Below are 17514 nucleotides of genomic sequence, written 5' to 3' on the forward strand. Positions count from 1 at the left end.
TCCAGTGAAGTCACATTTCAAAAGCCTCTAATCGGTTCATGGAGTTCACCTTGAGAACTGCCAAAAAAGGCTAAAAATATTTAAGATGCAAATGTTGATGGATGCAGAAAACAAGAAAGACATTGAATAACCTAATCTAACAAATACTTTAAGATGGACATGTCAAAAGTTGAATAAAACGACACGCGTTCATGAAAGATGTATGAATGTAAAGGAACCAAGGTTTTTATGCAAAGACCAATGGATATGGCATTTTATCCTCCCTGCCTACAGAGAAACGGCGTGTTTGTAAATTTTAGCTTTAACGAGTCAAGTAACAGAGTAAAAAAAATGAGGTGGGTTTGGTTTAGAATAAATATGTGAATTCCTATTATGAAGAGCTCAATTTGTGTTATTATATGTAATCTCATTTGAATAAATCTGTAGCGTGTAATGACAAAATAAATTGTTTTATGAAAAAGTTGAAATCAAATTAAAATCTTTGTCATAGAAACACTTTGTTAAGTGGCCTTAAGGTATTATGTTATGAAAATGGTGCTATATACATTGTCCATAATAATTTTGAAAAACCTTAAATGTTTTTTTGTTTCTTTTCAAGTTGTTTTAAAATGGGTTATTTCTAGTAAATTGATTTTTGGATCAAGACACGGATACAGATAATTGTTCTAGTTAAATAAGAAGACTTTTTAAATAGAAAATGGTCTTTATTTGTATGAAAGCTTCTTCTCTTGAGTCTTTCCATTTTATAATGCATGAAAAGCCAGTTTAGTACATTGTAACAATCATAAACTTTTTTGTATCCATTCAGCTCATCTATTGTGTACAATTTACAGGTAAAACAGTAGGTACTACAAATTATAATTAGGACTAATGATTCTACGAGGATTACAACTCGGCGATGGTGAAGGCCGAGTTAGGAACGAAACTAGACAAAGTAATAAGAATTATACACAATTCACCACACTTTAACATTTACATGTTTTGAGCAAAAATTAATAACCAGTAGTCAAGTCGGTAAGGATGTTCATTAAACAATGGTAAGTAAATGTTCATATTAATCATAATATACAAGATATTGCACTGTTCTTTTGTTTTCGTATGAAGGGAAAAGTAAGCACAAATTTTGGTCCCCTCCGGGTTGTCTAACACAAAATGCAACATCCAAACTATTCAGTATCACAAATTAAGAATCAAACACTTATTCACATAAAATAATAATAAATTAAATACATACAATAAGTATTGCCAAATACATAAAACAGACTTATTTTACACATCTTGCAAATTTGGCAACAAAAAAATATTATTATGGGTAATTATCATATTGAGAATTTTAAATTAATCGAGTTTTAAAATATTGTTTGTAATCACAAGCAAAATATAATGTAACAAAGTGTTCTACAACTTATGTATATTATATTCGGGACATTTGTCAATGCCAGATCACTAATTTGATTACGTAATTTCAGTTTATATCGGAGACGTGTAGTTAAACTTTAGTCATAAAAAATTATATCCAAATGTGTTCTTAACGTCAAACGCTATATACAAATAAGGCAAATATTTCAATCTATTCAATTATTAAATACAATATGTAGCTTAAATTTATATCACTTCTATGCGACTGTACTAATTTATATAAAAAGGGCAAAGTAATAAAATACGTGTTTAAACAACAATTATCGTAACAGGATTTACTTTTCTACAATTTAGTTTAACTTAATTTACTTGTGTCGTAATAACCATCGGTTAAAAATAAAATATAGACCACGATTAACAATTACATGGAATTTATTTTAGGCAAGTTTATGAAAGATTTAACTCTATTGATGGCCTATATAAATGAGACTACCCTGTAACAACACTGTAAATCAATTCTGACAAAAACATACGTAAAATTAGAAAAATAAACACTTTCTCAATTGTAAATCAGCATTAAGACAATCATTTTAAATAAGAATTCATATGTATGGTCATTCGAGATTTTATTTATGGTCTTCATAACTTAGATCTGGCCAAAATTGATATACAGTCAGGGGAGGTCTCATATCAAGGCGGATAATAAGTGTACATTTCATAACCAGAGAACAATTACTACACAAAACGCAAGCTACATCATAAATATATACAATGTTTGGCCGTTACTTCATCAGGTTACATTTGTTGCAAAATAATCTACACGGGGAAAGATTCACAGACATTCACTTCAATTACAAATGGTACAAAATTGAAATACTAAACTAATAATATTATAAAATACGTGATCTCGTTTCTATTTCAAAATTTGTACCCAGAGAATTTTGTTACAAATCTGCGAAAATTTTCACAGTAAAAATATTTTAATCAACAGAAACCTACAAGAAATTTCTTATTTGAATACAGAAGTTGTTAAACCTCATTCGAAAATATTTTCTACACATAATCAGTGTGGCCATCTTTTAAATGCCTTGTTCGGTTACGGACAGCTAAAATAAATATTTGTAAATGTCACTCAATACGCGAATAGTGAAATAAATAAAAAAATGCGCACTATTCACAAAACACGGACATTTGGAGTATTACGGCCACTAAAAATAAATTTTGCTATCAAAAGGACACAATTTACAAATATTAATTTTCCGCTGAACAAAGAATATAAATAATACTCTAATAGTGCACTACAGATTCTAGAATGAATGTATCTAAAATGTGTAATAGATACGAGTTAGAAAGTAATAATTTTAGATTAAATTCTTCGCTTCCTATAAAATTGATTCTATCGATTGCTTATAGGTGGCAAATATTTGAAAATACTTGTTATTAAATATTTTAATTCAGAATACATACACGGGAGTTTAAGATTTAATTTAGAAGCCAAGACAATACCAATTTTATAATCTGTTCCGTTATTTAGCTAACCTATTCACATTCGATGAACTCATAAGTTAAATGATGAAAAATTTACAATAAACTTCAAAATCAAATATGACAAGTAAGCTCCTATTATGTAGGGTAAAATAGGAAGAAGTACCTGATCAATCCATTTGTGTTTATCACACTATGAAGGTTAATTTCATTTTTAGAAAATCATCAGTCGTAGTATCTATGGTGAAAATTAAAAAATAATAATATGACAAATTTACAAATATAATGCGACGCAAAAAATCTCTCCAATTGCAATGAAATTTGCATGCAATTAGATTAATTTAAAATTTCAACATTCATTCAACAGCCAATTCGTTCGTTACCTCGCATACATATTTTCAAGTTTCAAAATAAATTAATGTTTACAAAATTCAAATCATAATTCTCAAATTATAAGTATACCAAAACACTACACTAGTTTAAATAATAAATCACTTGTTAAATATGTTTTTTTTTCAAACTTTTTTGAATCAATGACGAAACAATTTTTATCTTTTTTTCATTATGCTTTACACATTATGCAAGTCAGGAGTCAGTTGCTTTGTTTTAACAATAAATATTACGAGTTAGCGTAGTCACAGAAATATTCACAGATCAGTTCATCTCTGTTGCTTACACTTCACATGATATCTGAAAAAGAAAAGAAAATTTTAAAAAATTTCGCTTCTCCAATGGAATGTGATGATTCCGATAGTTATACAAAAAAAACAACTAGTAATTCATTAACTGACGCATTAAATCATCAGCCTAACTTGTAAAATTGGTTGGTTGGAAGAAATTGCCATTTGGCAATAAGCCCGCCAATGTACAAATAATCATTATGTACAAAAAGTTAAATGAAAAAATAAATAAAACTTGCAGGTCCCAAACTTACTTTTATTCAGGGGAGAGAAAAACAGTTTTTACTTCAGTAACGAAGTTTTTTTTCTACATATATGTTTTTAAACGATGCGAAACAGTATGAATATACAAGTTTTACGCACGCAGATTATTTGAAGTCCTAACAGAAAACGCTAAAATATCACATTTGACCATTTGTGGCTTTATGAGTTTTACAAGTTAGGGTGACGATATACAACAATATATATTTATTTTTTTAGGAAGAGTATGAAATGTTCTGTGTCGGTAACTTTGATTATTTTTAACTTATTCATCATATTTGTATACCGGACGTCCGAAGATGGCAGTTAAAACTGGGCGCTTTTGTGAATTTTCAAACCCTTATCCACACTTGGTGGTGCATAGGGCACTGCATTGTTAAGTAAATGCAGTTTATCTCAAATCTCTATCTTCCGTTACTGGACGGTAAGGTGATCAGTTTTTCGCTTCAAGTACCAGTCCGGGAACAGTGAAATATGGCAGCGTAAAACCACCTTATAAACAGATATTTCATTTCGAATCAAACCTAAGACCTCAAGCATGGAAGACACTGCAACCCAATTTTTTTTTTTAAACTATTCTCCGGTCAACTACTCCAGGATTTGGACCAGATCTATGAATAGACTAAAAACTGGCTAATCTCGCTGAATGCAGAAAAATGTACTGTTCTTCACATAGGCAAAAACAATCCTATGTTTACTTATCTTTTGGGTGGCGTCCAACTCAAACCCGTAAAGCATAAAAAAGATCTCGGCATAATCATATCAATGGATTGAAAATGGGAAGCTCACAGCACATCTATAATTTATTCAAGAATTCGGGAATTTTTAAATTTCGCGAGACTCGAAATTAAAATATTATAAAATATATCTATCAAACTAATAAAATATGTAATATTGTGGATTTATTTAAAACAATGTATCGGTCACCTCAGGCGGTGATCTCGGTGGGGGAGGCCTTCCCGTTATGCTGGCCGCCGTTGGTCAGCTGCGGGTGTGCGTCTCCTGCCCCTCCCCCCGCTGCCCCCTCGCTGCGTCGCCACAGGCCATAGGAGCTGCCGACGCGCGTCTGCCACATGCGCACCGTGCCGTCCTCGGAGCCGCTGGCGTACAGCTCCCCGTCCGGGGAGAAGCGCACGCAGTGGATGGGGCCGAAGTGCCCCTTGTTGGACTCTATGAAGAGATCAATAATTAGAAGAAAATAAAAAAGCAGCCACCCCCGAAGACCATAGGAATCAAAATATTACGCAAATGGATTTGTAAATCAAAAACATTAGACAGGTTGAATTGAACTCAATTTATCGCAACAGAGAAAAAAAAATTAAGAGGAATTTAGGAATCTAGACATTTACAGGGTTTACGCCTTTAGCCAATGACAGAGCATAAGCCCTGTTAACGCCTAGATTTCCATATTTTCTACTCACAAATGTTTTTCCTCTGTTGCAATAAATTATGACTCCCTAGAGAGTGGAATCCAGCCTTGTCTACCAACATTTGGACATACTCAAAACATGGTTGATTATTTTGTAATGTGAACAGACTAGATTTCTAACCACCCATGAGCTCACAAAACTGCAAAACATTTCGTAATCTAGTTACTACATGTTATTAAAATATACCATGATTAGAAACGGAAAACTAGAATCCCAACTGCCCGTGCGCTCTGTAGCAGCAAGACATGTGGGATTATTTACTGTACATCTTCCTGAGCTGATTTTCTGGGCCAAAATGGAGCTACAAAAATTATCCAGAACAAAAAAGAATAGCAAAGCTGCCATAGAAATATGACTTGAAAACATCACTGCATTCTCGGGCAAAGAAATTTCAGGTTTTTGGGTCCCAAAATATTCGATGTGTTGCCTGAATATTGTAAAACCAAGATCCGGATTCAATTGAACAAATTTGCAAAAAAATGGTTGCTGGGTTTGGGAAGAGAAAAGTCAGAAGAACTACCAAAACACATTGGTAAATAATAAAAAGGATAATTAAAATGGTATAGTAAATTCACTAGCAGGTAATATTGTTTTGTTATTATTTTACTCTACACATAAAAATGTCTGCCTTAAAACAGGTTGTATCTAGTTCGGCAGATTACATTTATAATCCAGAGAACTCTTACCAAAAAAAAGTAGTGGATAAAGGAATTGTTACGTTTGTTAATAAACCATTAAGTCTCAGTGAAAAAGTCGAGAGTCTCACCCATCTCCTCGCCACTGCCATAGTGAAACTTGTAGACCTTAAGATCCTCCCCGCCGCAGACAAAGACATTGCGGTCGGGGTGCAGCGACGCGGAGTAGCACGTTGTGGGCACCGTCACCTCCGCTGTCCTCTCCAGACTGGCCGAGTCCAGGAAGGTGACCTTGCTACCGTGGGCCACTGTGAGGGTGGCCCCGTCGCGGGACACTTCCAGACTGTTGGGCGTGGAAGGGAAGTCTATCTTTTTTACTTCCTGAAATTAAAATGAGGAAGTTTAGCGCAAAAATCGGTCAAAATGAAGTGCCGATTACTTAACTCTTGTATAATGTCAGTACTCCTATATGGATGCGGATCCTGGCACCTTACTAAAACTCAAAATACAAAACTCCCGAGTTTTGAGAGTGCTTAAGGAAAATAATAGGCATAAGGTGGTTCGATTTCATAACTAACATTAAAGTCCGAGAACGAACGCAGCAGCCTCCTATAACGAGTGATTTGTTATGTTATGCACATGTTATGCCCAACATACACACTATGTTGGGCATAACATGTGCAGATATCCGCATTAGGGTGGGCCAATATATTTTTTTTCAGAAATTTAAAATGAAAGGGGTCTAAAAAGTTGTCTTTGAGATTACTCGGAATGCAAAAATTAAAAAAAATATATATTTGATACTACTTTTGGCCTTCAACCAAAGCTTGAAGTTTTCGAAAAATTCAATTTTTTGCACTAAATCGGGTGTCATTTCATATTTAAGTAAGAAATCAGTCCAAATAAATTTTATAATGTGCATTAAACCTTATTAAATAAGCATCTGAGGGCGTGAGTTGCGCTATGTTTTTGGAATAAATGGGTATAATTGTTTTAATGAGCCATTGTTTTCGTCAATATTAGTCAGGCACTCAACGGAATCAGTTCCGCGGAGTGTAAACATTTTGCATTTCGGTAGTTTTAAACCGTGTTTGAATTTGTAATGTGATGATCTTTACTAACAAAAAAATAATTTTATCAATATGGATAATAAACAAAATATTCAGACAGTTATAAACTTCAAACCTCGGTTGGGGGCCAAAAGTAGTATGGAATATTTTTTTTATATAATTTTTACATTCAATGTGATCCAAAATGAAACTTTTTAGACCCCTTTCACATTAATGTCTAAAAAAATAAAAAACTTCATACATCATCGGCCCACTCTAATGCCCATATAACAGAATCTTATAATTTTATAAAAATTCAAAACAAAAATCAAAATCTTCTTCGGACCTCCTCCTCCCCCTGGCGTCCTGGAAGACAGTCAATGACTAAAGAATGCGGGATTGACGTGGGAGGAGGAGGCTTTAAGTTTCTTATGTTTATAAAATAACCAAAATTATCAATCACCATTATAACTATTTAAAATATAACAATCTACAACTTACCAATCCTGAATTCCTATCCCACACCCGTATAGTGTTGTCTTCCCCGGCGGAGACTAGAGCAGCATCATCCCTGAAGAACATGGCGTGCCTGATGCCACCCGAGTGTCCTTTGAACATTTCAATTGCTAGGGACACAAATAATGTTGACTGAATCAATATGGTACTCATCGAGTCATGTGAGATAATGAGCAGATTTTAAGATTGTTCAAATATTAAATGTTCAACGCTACATATTTTTTGGACCTTTGACACTCGGAATTTGATCTAGAAAGGATTAAGGAGAAAAGCATATAAGAAATGATGAAAAATTGTAACATTGAAATATTTTTAAAATCCATTGCAAGTGAAAAAGCTTTTTTTTAAATCTTACAAGCTCCTAAATAAATGCTTCACTTCACTACATTTCCCAGCAGAAGTGCGAAACTGTGAGAATGAAGTGATGTTTCAAAAAAAAAACCCACTTGTTCCCTAAATCATTTGAATAAATCGGTAGCATCTAATGACAAAATAAATTGTTATACCAAAGTTATCCAATGAGGAAGTACGGTATTTTTTAAAAATTAATTAAAAATATATATTTATATTTATGTATCGTATTGTCATCGCTATAATTTCATAAAAATTTGTAATTTTTAAATTACTCCACATGTGACATCATGGGTTGTCGTAGGGAAGTTGTGCTGACATGTAAAAGTAGAACTCTGTAGCGTCAAAATACACTAAATGTTGAAAAAAGAAAAGTTCATTTTTCTAAAAAATTTCATACATTTTTAAGAAACTTGGATGTACAATTAAATGCTCTAATTTTTACAACGTGTAAGAAAACATTTTTCTTATACAATTTCCCGTACCACTGAACTTCTTCATTATAAATTTAGATTAGATTTATTTATTTATGACAAAATACAAGGTTTTAAAACTTTACATATTACATTACATTATATATTTTCTTTGTATGAAATATTCCCAATCAGCAAAAGTGCTGGTATGAGGGGGTATTATATATAATAACACAATTTTTAGTCTTATACTTAGTTTCAATAATAAAGTCTTATTTTATCTTATTTTATCTTATTTTATCTTATTTTATTATATTTTATCTCTAATTCTTAATATTTTATATATATTTATATTTTAGACACTTGACACTTGTGCAATATTTACACACATGTCCACCCTCATTCCAATATAACACCCACTCACCCACCCTCTCACTCACTTAAACTCACACAAACACACTAGTATGTATTGTACGTGTATTTAATGTATTTCTGTGGTCATTGGTTTTATTCTCTGTATATTTTATTTGTTATATTTTTGTTACATGTATTACTGTTGATATCCCCAATAAATAAAAAATAAATAAAAAAATAGTTTAAATAAAAAGTTGATAAAATAACATCACATATCACTCGTCACATGGGCTGTAAGAACTGTTTTATTTAGGTGTTTTTAAAGTACATACATGTTTTGTATATTTTTAGGTCATTAGAAAGTGAATTGTAAAAATTTATTGCTGTATACAAAAAAATGTTTCTTTTTCTGTTGGTCCTTTTTTGAAATTTTAACCTTGATGTATTATATTACGAAAATGGCATTACATAAGTTCTCCATAATAATGATACATCGATGGAATCCACTTTTCGCCGTTTGAATTACTTGTTAAATGTATACATAATATTGAGAGAGTCCATGCCAAGTACCCTAACATAGTGACTTAGCAAATGACCGTAGATAAAAAGTAAAGATGGATAATGAATTAGGAATAATAAGTAAGAAAGGGAGCAATATAAGGGGCAAATTGATTTGTTTAACAATGTAGTTACCATTACCTGTCTCCGGCTGATTGAGATCAAATACCCTAAGTAATTTCTCATTGCTAGCAGTAACCAGAAGTTTGTCATCTGAATTGAAATTCACACTTTTCACTATGTGGACGTGGTCAAACGTGTGAATTACATCTCCTGATACTGCGTCCCACAATTTTGCTGAAATAAAAACAGACGATTGTTATTACCCATTGTAATATATGGTCATAGAATTTCTCGAGACCATCGCAGGTTTAATGTACCTGGGGGGCGATTACAATAAGAAGTTACGGAAGCCATACCTTCACTATGACGATAGAGTATAAAATAAATTCTCCAGAGCGATTACAAAGATACACTATCGACCCTGTATCTCCGAATTTTGAGGTTAGTACATCGATAGGTATTGAGGGCACTCGTACCCCATAGTACACATATCTAGGCACTGGAAGTGACAAAAATCATGTTCAAGCAAGAGCTTCTTGCTTTAATTGCAATTAACAATTGTTTTGTGGTGCCTACTTTTATTAGAGAAGCATATTTAAGCTTCTCGATACGTACCAGTGAAAATAGCGTTTATAATCGCTCCCTGGATGTAATTTACGCAAGAGGGTAGATATTCATTCCTTAAATCACACTTTCAATACAAATTATAAATATTAAATACCAGATCCTTTGGCTCAGGAAATGTGTTTAAGTATGTAAAATATTAGTTTTTTATTTAAATATTTAAACACCCATAAAGCTTCTTCCCTCACCTGTCCACACTCGATTGTGCATAGGACATTGCATTAATACACCAAATGCAGCATATCTCGATCATCTGTTATGTGAAAGTAAGATGATCAGTCTTGCGCTTCAGAAACAATGAAATATTGCAGCATAAAACCACATTTGAAATTATGATTTCATGTAGACCTTCCTAGGAATCGAACCCAGGACCTCAAGCGTGGTAGGCAAAAACGCCAACCAATACACTACGAATTCCCTTTTTTAGGATTTTTACCCGAGAGTAGCCATCGAGTCAAAAATACTAATTCAGGACTCTGGTTCTATTACACAGAGAACTATACTCTTCATACGCCCAAACACAGGGGCCATGAGGCCATACGACTAGTACAAAGTTAATATTTACAAGAAAATAAACTATATAGTAATAAATATTAAGTGCTCCATCAAAGCAAAATATTGTTTTAGTCGATTATGATGTTCTGGAGATCATGGCATGATATGGTAGGAGATATTGTGTCCCTGTAAAAAACAGTATGCAACGAAAGTATCCCAGTACGTTAGTCAAATAAGATTATTCAACAAGAGGCATTTGATCAATCTTGCAATCTAGCAATACCTGTCAACATTCTTATAAGTTTTCTATTCAGTCCAGCATAAACTACCCATTAGGGAGGCCCGCTGTACGGGAATTATTTTGCTGCGTGATAATAATTATATGGCCGGAGATCATGGCATGATATGGTAGGAGATATTGTGTCCCTGTAAAAAACAGTATGCAACGAAAGTATCCCAGTACGTTAGTCAAATAAGATTATTCAACAAGAGGCATTTGATCAATCTTGCAATCTAGCAATACCTGTCAACATTCTTATAAGTTTTCTATTCAGTCCAGCATAAACTACCCATTAGGGAGGCCCGCTGTACGGGAATTATTTTGCTGCGTGATAATAATTATATGGCCTCATAGAGGGGTATGCCCATCATATCCTCGACAAGTTACATTTTTCCATCGACAAAGAAGATATGGCTTCAGCAGTCAATTTTTTTTTTAGCTAGAAAACACAATTTTCCGCATCTTTACTTCATACCATCAACTACGGCCCAATCGAAAGTGAAATATTCCAAAAAATATCACTAAAAAGATTTACGATCCGAATGTCGATGGATACAGAAAACATAAATGTGTATGCACATGTGTGCATGAGAAGATGTATGAATGTAGAGAAAGCAAGATCTGCATGTAAAAATAGAGTGATAAGGTATTCTATTGTCTCTGCTTACTCCTATGGAAAATGGCGTGATAGTTTGTTTGAGAAAATATTTTGGCTTAAATCGCTAAATCCAGTGTAAAATCAAACCTGTGAAGTCTGCAGCCCCGGTGGCGGCCTGTGTAGCCTGCCTGTTGAGAGCCACTCCCCACACAGCCCCCTTGTGGCCCTCGAAGGTACCGATCCAGTCCCCCGTCTCACCCTGCCGGAGCATTGGGTTTCCATCTAAAAATCACCAATTTACGTATTTAGATTTACAATCAATTTAAGCTTCTAGTTTATCGATCCATTTTTACCTATAACATTAACGTAAACAGTTATTATAATATAATCTTGTTATTATACGTATTAATGTCCCCAGAGAATGAACTTGACGCTACATTCCTAGCCTAAGCTTATTAAATATCGGGTTGTGTCCTGTGGCTAGTGTCTCGGACTCACGGACTAAAGGTCCGTGGTTCGAATCCCACTCTACCCCAACTCGATTCCATTTTCTAATAGTGAGTTATTTACAACTCGTTTAAAATGGCCCTCAAAATTAAATATTTGGGTAAATCATAAGAACGCAAATATTTATTTTTATTTAAAAAAAATAAAATAAAAAAATATTGTCTTTTTCACCACAGATTCTTATTAAATCACTTCCAGATTATTATTTTTAATAAAGTTTTTATTTGCAATAATTAAAAAAATTATTGATCACATTTATGAAGAGAGTGCCAGTTTTATAAAAAAATTCACTGTTTAAAAATTTCATTATAAATTAGATGGAGGAAGAAAAAACATTGCACTTAAAAAATTCAATATTCAAATGTAAAAAAAAAACAAGTAACTCATCACTTTTCTATAGAGTAAAGAAGTTCAGTGCTATGGGAAATTGGATATAAAATAGTTTTCTAATGCACGGTAAAAATTATAGCATTAAATTGAACAGCAAAGTTTCTTGAAAACAGGTACATAGGTTTTCACGGTCACTGTTATCAATATGTATCTTTTTTGGGTGATCCCGTGAAAGCTAGATTCGTTCCGACGTTTCGGCTACCATTGCAGTAGCCATCTTCATACAGTTCGCCCTGAAGATGGCTCCTGCAATGGTAACCGAAACATCGCAACGAATCTAACTTACACGGGATCACCCAAAAAGATACATATTGATTTCTTGAAAATGTATGAAAAAAAAGAAAGAAAAAAGAAAGAAAAAAGATTTTAATACAAATCAACTACTTTAAACGAAGTAACTACTTCCGAATCAACCAACGATAGATTTCCAGTTTACGGGAAGCCAATCAGCATAACTCACCTAAGAGAACTCGATAAAAATAATAACGCTGATAATACATTACATTTTTTTATTTTTAAATTGGCTTAGTTTGATAAACTATTGACAAATAAAAAAATATTTAAAAACTACTGATTTTCATCGTCATTCCCTTTCCACACCTAATGGCCCATAGGGCACTGCATTGGTATACCAATCGCAGCGTATCTTGATCATTTTTGCTATATGAAGGTAAGATGATCAGTCTTATGCTTCAGTTACCAGTCGAGGGACTATGAAATATTCTAGTGTGAAAACACCCTTATTAAAATAAATATTTCATATCAACCATGTCACACCACGAGGCCGACGAACTTCCTCATTGTAAATATTATTATGAAAAATTGGGTTAAAAAAGTGAGAAAAATTTCCTGCTAACTGGATATTTGCTATGACCCAGACTAAAAAGTACAATCAATAAATATATTTTTTTGATTCCAGTATCATGAATTTAAAATTTTAATTTTCTTAAAGTTTCAAAAAATTACAAAATAAACATAATATAAGGTATGGAAATAAATTCAAAATGATATACTTATACATAATACGATGTATAAAAGAAAAACATAGGAAGAATGGTGAATATTACAGTGTGTAAAGTGGCTACATAAACCAGACAATGACAGTTCACAAGCCTTGTAAATGCTTAGACTTCCATATTATCTTCTCAAAATGTTTTCCCTCTCTGTTGCAACAAATTAAGATCTAAATAAAATAATTTAAAAATTAAATAAAAAACTTGTTACATAGATTTCAAAGTGATACTTTTGAGAGTAATAGACATTTGGGTACAAAAATAACATATAGACTACCTTTGCTCAGATAGAAGTTCAATAATGCTATACCTAACTCAATTTCACCGAAAATGTTACATAGACCAGTTTAGTTTTAGACCAACTCATGCCTCATCTCCCTTATATATTTAGCATTTTAAATATCCAACAATTACAAGGTTACATATTATTATTTTAATTCATCATAAATAAAGTATAATACAACACAATTAAGAAGAAAATATGAGTGTATACTATTTCTACCTATCCTACAAGAATAATTTAAAATAAATTACATCAATAGTCTTTCAGATCGGGACATGAATCTATAAATTATCATGTGAAGCAAAGGTCATTTTTATTCACTCACAACACATCAATAACATGCAGAACCCACGATGGAAGGCAGTGTAAATTTAATATGAATAAAATGTTATTTCACTTGAATGTTTGAATTGGTCATTATTATAATATACATAAGTATTAGGTTGATGCAAAAGTTGTTACATGTTTTTTTTCATTTTTTTTTTTACGACATCTATCAATTATATAATTACCATTGTTAGCTGTCACAGTTTCTCATCTTTTCATAAGCTCATTTATACCATTGCTAAACTTTTAGATGCAAGACAAATATATTGTTTTCAATGTTTGAAATATATATTTAATTCAAATAGATCAAGTCAAAGGAATCGTGTGTTAGAAAAACCACATTGTAAAACGAGGCTAGCACAGAGACATGCATGTTTTATAGGCCCAAAAATTTTTAATTCTCTTTTTACTGAAAATATTTCATTGATCCCAAACTTTCAAAATTTTCCTTCTTTTAAAAAACACACTATCCTGGATTCAAACTTAAGATATTAAGTCTTTTTTTCTATGATATATTTTGCTGCCCTTTAATAATAAGGAATATTTTAATGTTTTTTTAATATTTTTTATTTCCTTTTTAATTACTATAAAATAAAAAAGTACCTTACAATCTTTTACAGAACATTTTCTTTTCTCTTTTTTATATTACACAAAAATATTATACATGTCTATTTATTATGGGGGCAAAAATTCATAAACATTCTTGTATACCCACGAACAGGCCATCCCTTTGTGGGACTTTTTATTTACTATTTTTACTGTTAATATGTATTTCATTGCTGTGTAATTATCCTTTATTTTTTAATTCTCTGTTTTACCTCTTATGTATATTGAAAAAAAATAACAAAAAAAAATCAAAATAAATTTTATTTATGAGATTGCGAAATGTAATAAGTAGTGTTCTTATACATAATACAATCATATGTCCACACATAAATTACTGTTCTTCTATTCTTTTTTTATGTAATGTAGAAATAATGCACAAAGAAATTGGCTTTCTCACAGTGAAGCTGCAAATTAAATATAATGTAGCAATTTTTAAACATAAAGTAATTAAGGGGATGAATAAAATAAAAACAATAATAAAATTTAACCAACAATGTCATACATATGAAAAAATGGATAAAAAAAAGATAAGATTACCAATGAGAAGAAAAACAGAATTTCAAAACTCATTGTACAAGGGATTGAAGCTGTACAATGAGTTACCTGAAGAAATAAAGGAGATAGAAAAGATTGAAATATTTAAAATTAATTTGAAAAAATGTTATTGAGAAATTTTGATAAAAAAAATTGTAATGTTATTAAAAGTTTATATTAGTTCTTAAGATGTTATGAACTAACTTAATAAAGCATAAATAAATAAATAAGAGCCGCCAGTTTTAAATTATTGCTATTTTTACTCTAAGTAATGATAGTTTTTTCTGATATTCCAGTGATATTTTTGGTTGATTGAATTCAATTAAATTAAATTAATATATTAACAGAACGCTTTTAAGGTTCCTTTAGGAAAACATTCAATTGAAGGTAAGTTACAAGATACTGCAGTATCACCGACGATGCACGGTTCGAGTTATGGGTCAAGGTATTACTTTATAAAAGTCCCGTGACCATATTGTGGAATCGTATTGGAGTTCAATTAAAAGCATTGATAGATTTTGACGACTTTTAATTTTACATTGGTACACAGTAATACAGTGTAACTAAATAATATTTTACCCTAATGTACATCTTAGGCTTCTTCCCAGTCCAGAAAAGATGAGGCATTTCAGTAAAATCACCTTATAAACAAATATTTCATGTTAACCCTCGCATGAATCAAACCCAAGACCTCGGACATGGTAGGCGAACACACAAACCACTAGGTTTCCCTTTCTAGGATTTTCACCTGAGAGCAGCCATCGAGTCAAAGACACTTGTCCAGGATTCTGGTTCTATTTCACACACAGAACTGTATTCTTCTTTTTCATTATTATTATTATGGATAACTTATATAGCGCCATTTTCTTAATATAATACATCAAGGGCGCTTTACAAAGTGATTATATAAAGATATAAATTTAATTTTAACTTTTTGATTTAAGAAAAATAATGTACTTTGTCACCACATGCTAAGAATTTATTCAAATGATTTAGAGAACAAGTGGGTTTTAAGTTTCTTCCGAAACATCACTTCACTCTCACAGCCACGCACCTCTGCTCTGCTGGGGGAGCATTCCATGCCGTAAGGCCTGCGACCGCAAATGCGCGTTCGCCGAATTTAGTGCGCTGTTTGCGTAGAGGTATAACAACTTTTCCTTTCGACGTAGATGTAGCTGATCTAAGCGTAAGACGTCTGTAAGCTAGTTCATCTGGAATGCAGAGTTCCTTTAGATATTCTGGAGCAGAGTTGTGCAGTGACATAGACATAAGCCAACAGAGTTTGTATTTCACCCTCTGTGGAAAACGTCAGTGTAATTCCCGAAGTAGTGGAGTCATATGAGTAAACTTAGAGATTCCAAAAATAAGTCTCGATGCGGCATTCAATACAGACTGTAGGCGAGTCATTTTATTCATTGGTAGAACTCATTATAACTAACTCATTCATCGCGGTGCTCACATGTCTGTGAGCGCCTATGACAGCACTATTACGCGGTGCCCAGAGCACATGTGAGTAATTTATTATAAAAAATGTTCATAGCTTAAGATTCGTCAAGTAGTTTATATGTTTATTGTCACTAACAAATTATGTGTTTAAACTAATAAATAAAAATAGGTCAATTTTGAACGGAGAGAATGGGTTGATCATGTTTTCTTGAACATAACAGTACGAATATCAATTCACACCCCGGGAATAACAGCAACACAACTAACTAACATTAATTCGCAAAAGCATAACTTAAAGTTCACTCACTTGTGCCATCTAGTTTTAAATGTTTTCAGAAATAACAATGGCATAATAATAATTGTGCCACTATTTTATTTATTTAAATGTATCTTCAAATAATTTAATTTTTAATTAATATTTATAACATTAACTTTGTAATATGGTGGGATTTGCATGGTAGTGAAATTATTGTCCTGATGATGTGACGGGTATGTCTCGAAACCGGTAGCTATAGAAAAGTCGGTAAGTGGTTGTAAACGAATATTTACTATAATTCATTAAAATGTTTGACCACAAACATCATGCTTCGAATATCAATAATTAAAAAACGCAATTATTTTTATATGCAGCACTATTTTGGTATTCATTATAATTAAAATAAAACTACTTTTAAATTTGTTGCAACAGAGAGGGAAAACATTTTTGAGAAGGGAACATGAGAGTCCAGGCACTTACAGGGCCTATGACCTGTCATTGGCTGGTTTAAGTGGCCACTTTACACACCGTGTAACATTCACCATTCTGGACTCTCATATTCCCTTCTCAAATATGTTTCCCTCTCTGTTGCAACAAATTTAAATATGAACAACTCCCTAGGGAGAAAATCTAGCCAGTGTGCAAGCATTTAGACATACTCAAAACATTGTTAAAACAACTTTATTAATAACCACTTATTTTTACCATAGTTTACTATCTCAGTTGAAATATTTATCGATGTTTTTAACATAAAACGAGACCAAACGCGTTTAGTCACAACTTGACACAATCAGAAAGTTCAGTGCTACGGGAAATTAGATATAAAAAATGTTTCCTTACACGCGGTAAAATTAGGACATTTAATTGAATGACAAAGTTTCTTAAAAACGTACGAAAAATATAATAAAAATGAACTACTTTGAATTACGTCACAAGTTCTTAAGAATCAACCAATGCCAGAGTGTTGTTATAGATTTCCGGTTTCCGGGAAACCAACTCAC

General features: G+C 32.3%; 1 protein-coding gene across 1 annotated transcript in view; it reads right to left on the reverse strand.

The window, feature by feature from the left end:
* Positions 1 to 683: 683 nt before the first annotated feature.
* The window catches only part of wmd (serine-threonine kinase receptor-associated protein wmd), a 32637-nt gene continuing 15806 nt past the window's right edge, over positions 684 to 17514 (reverse strand). Inside the window, exons 2-7 of the mRNA XM_088233856.1 lie at positions 11299 to 11433; positions 9233 to 9388; positions 7401 to 7525; positions 5982 to 6231; positions 4713 to 4955; positions 684 to 3534 (exon numbers count right to left, since the gene is read on the reverse strand). Coding sequence (XP_088089982.1) covers positions 4714 to 4955; positions 5982 to 6231; positions 7401 to 7525; positions 9233 to 9388; positions 11299 to 11433 — 908 coding nt within the window. The 3' untranslated portion in view covers positions 684 to 3534; position 4713. The remainder of the gene's footprint in view (positions 3535 to 4712; positions 4956 to 5981; positions 6232 to 7400; positions 7526 to 9232; positions 9389 to 11298; positions 11434 to 17514) is intronic.

The sequence above is a fragment of the Micrasema longulum genome, unplaced genomic scaffold, assembly GCF_059751315.1.
Source record: "Micrasema longulum isolate JH-2025_06_02 unplaced genomic scaffold, ASM5975131v1 h1tg001157l, whole genome shotgun sequence".
Classification (NCBI taxonomy): domain Eukaryota; kingdom Metazoa; phylum Arthropoda; class Insecta; order Trichoptera; family Brachycentridae; genus Micrasema; species Micrasema longulum.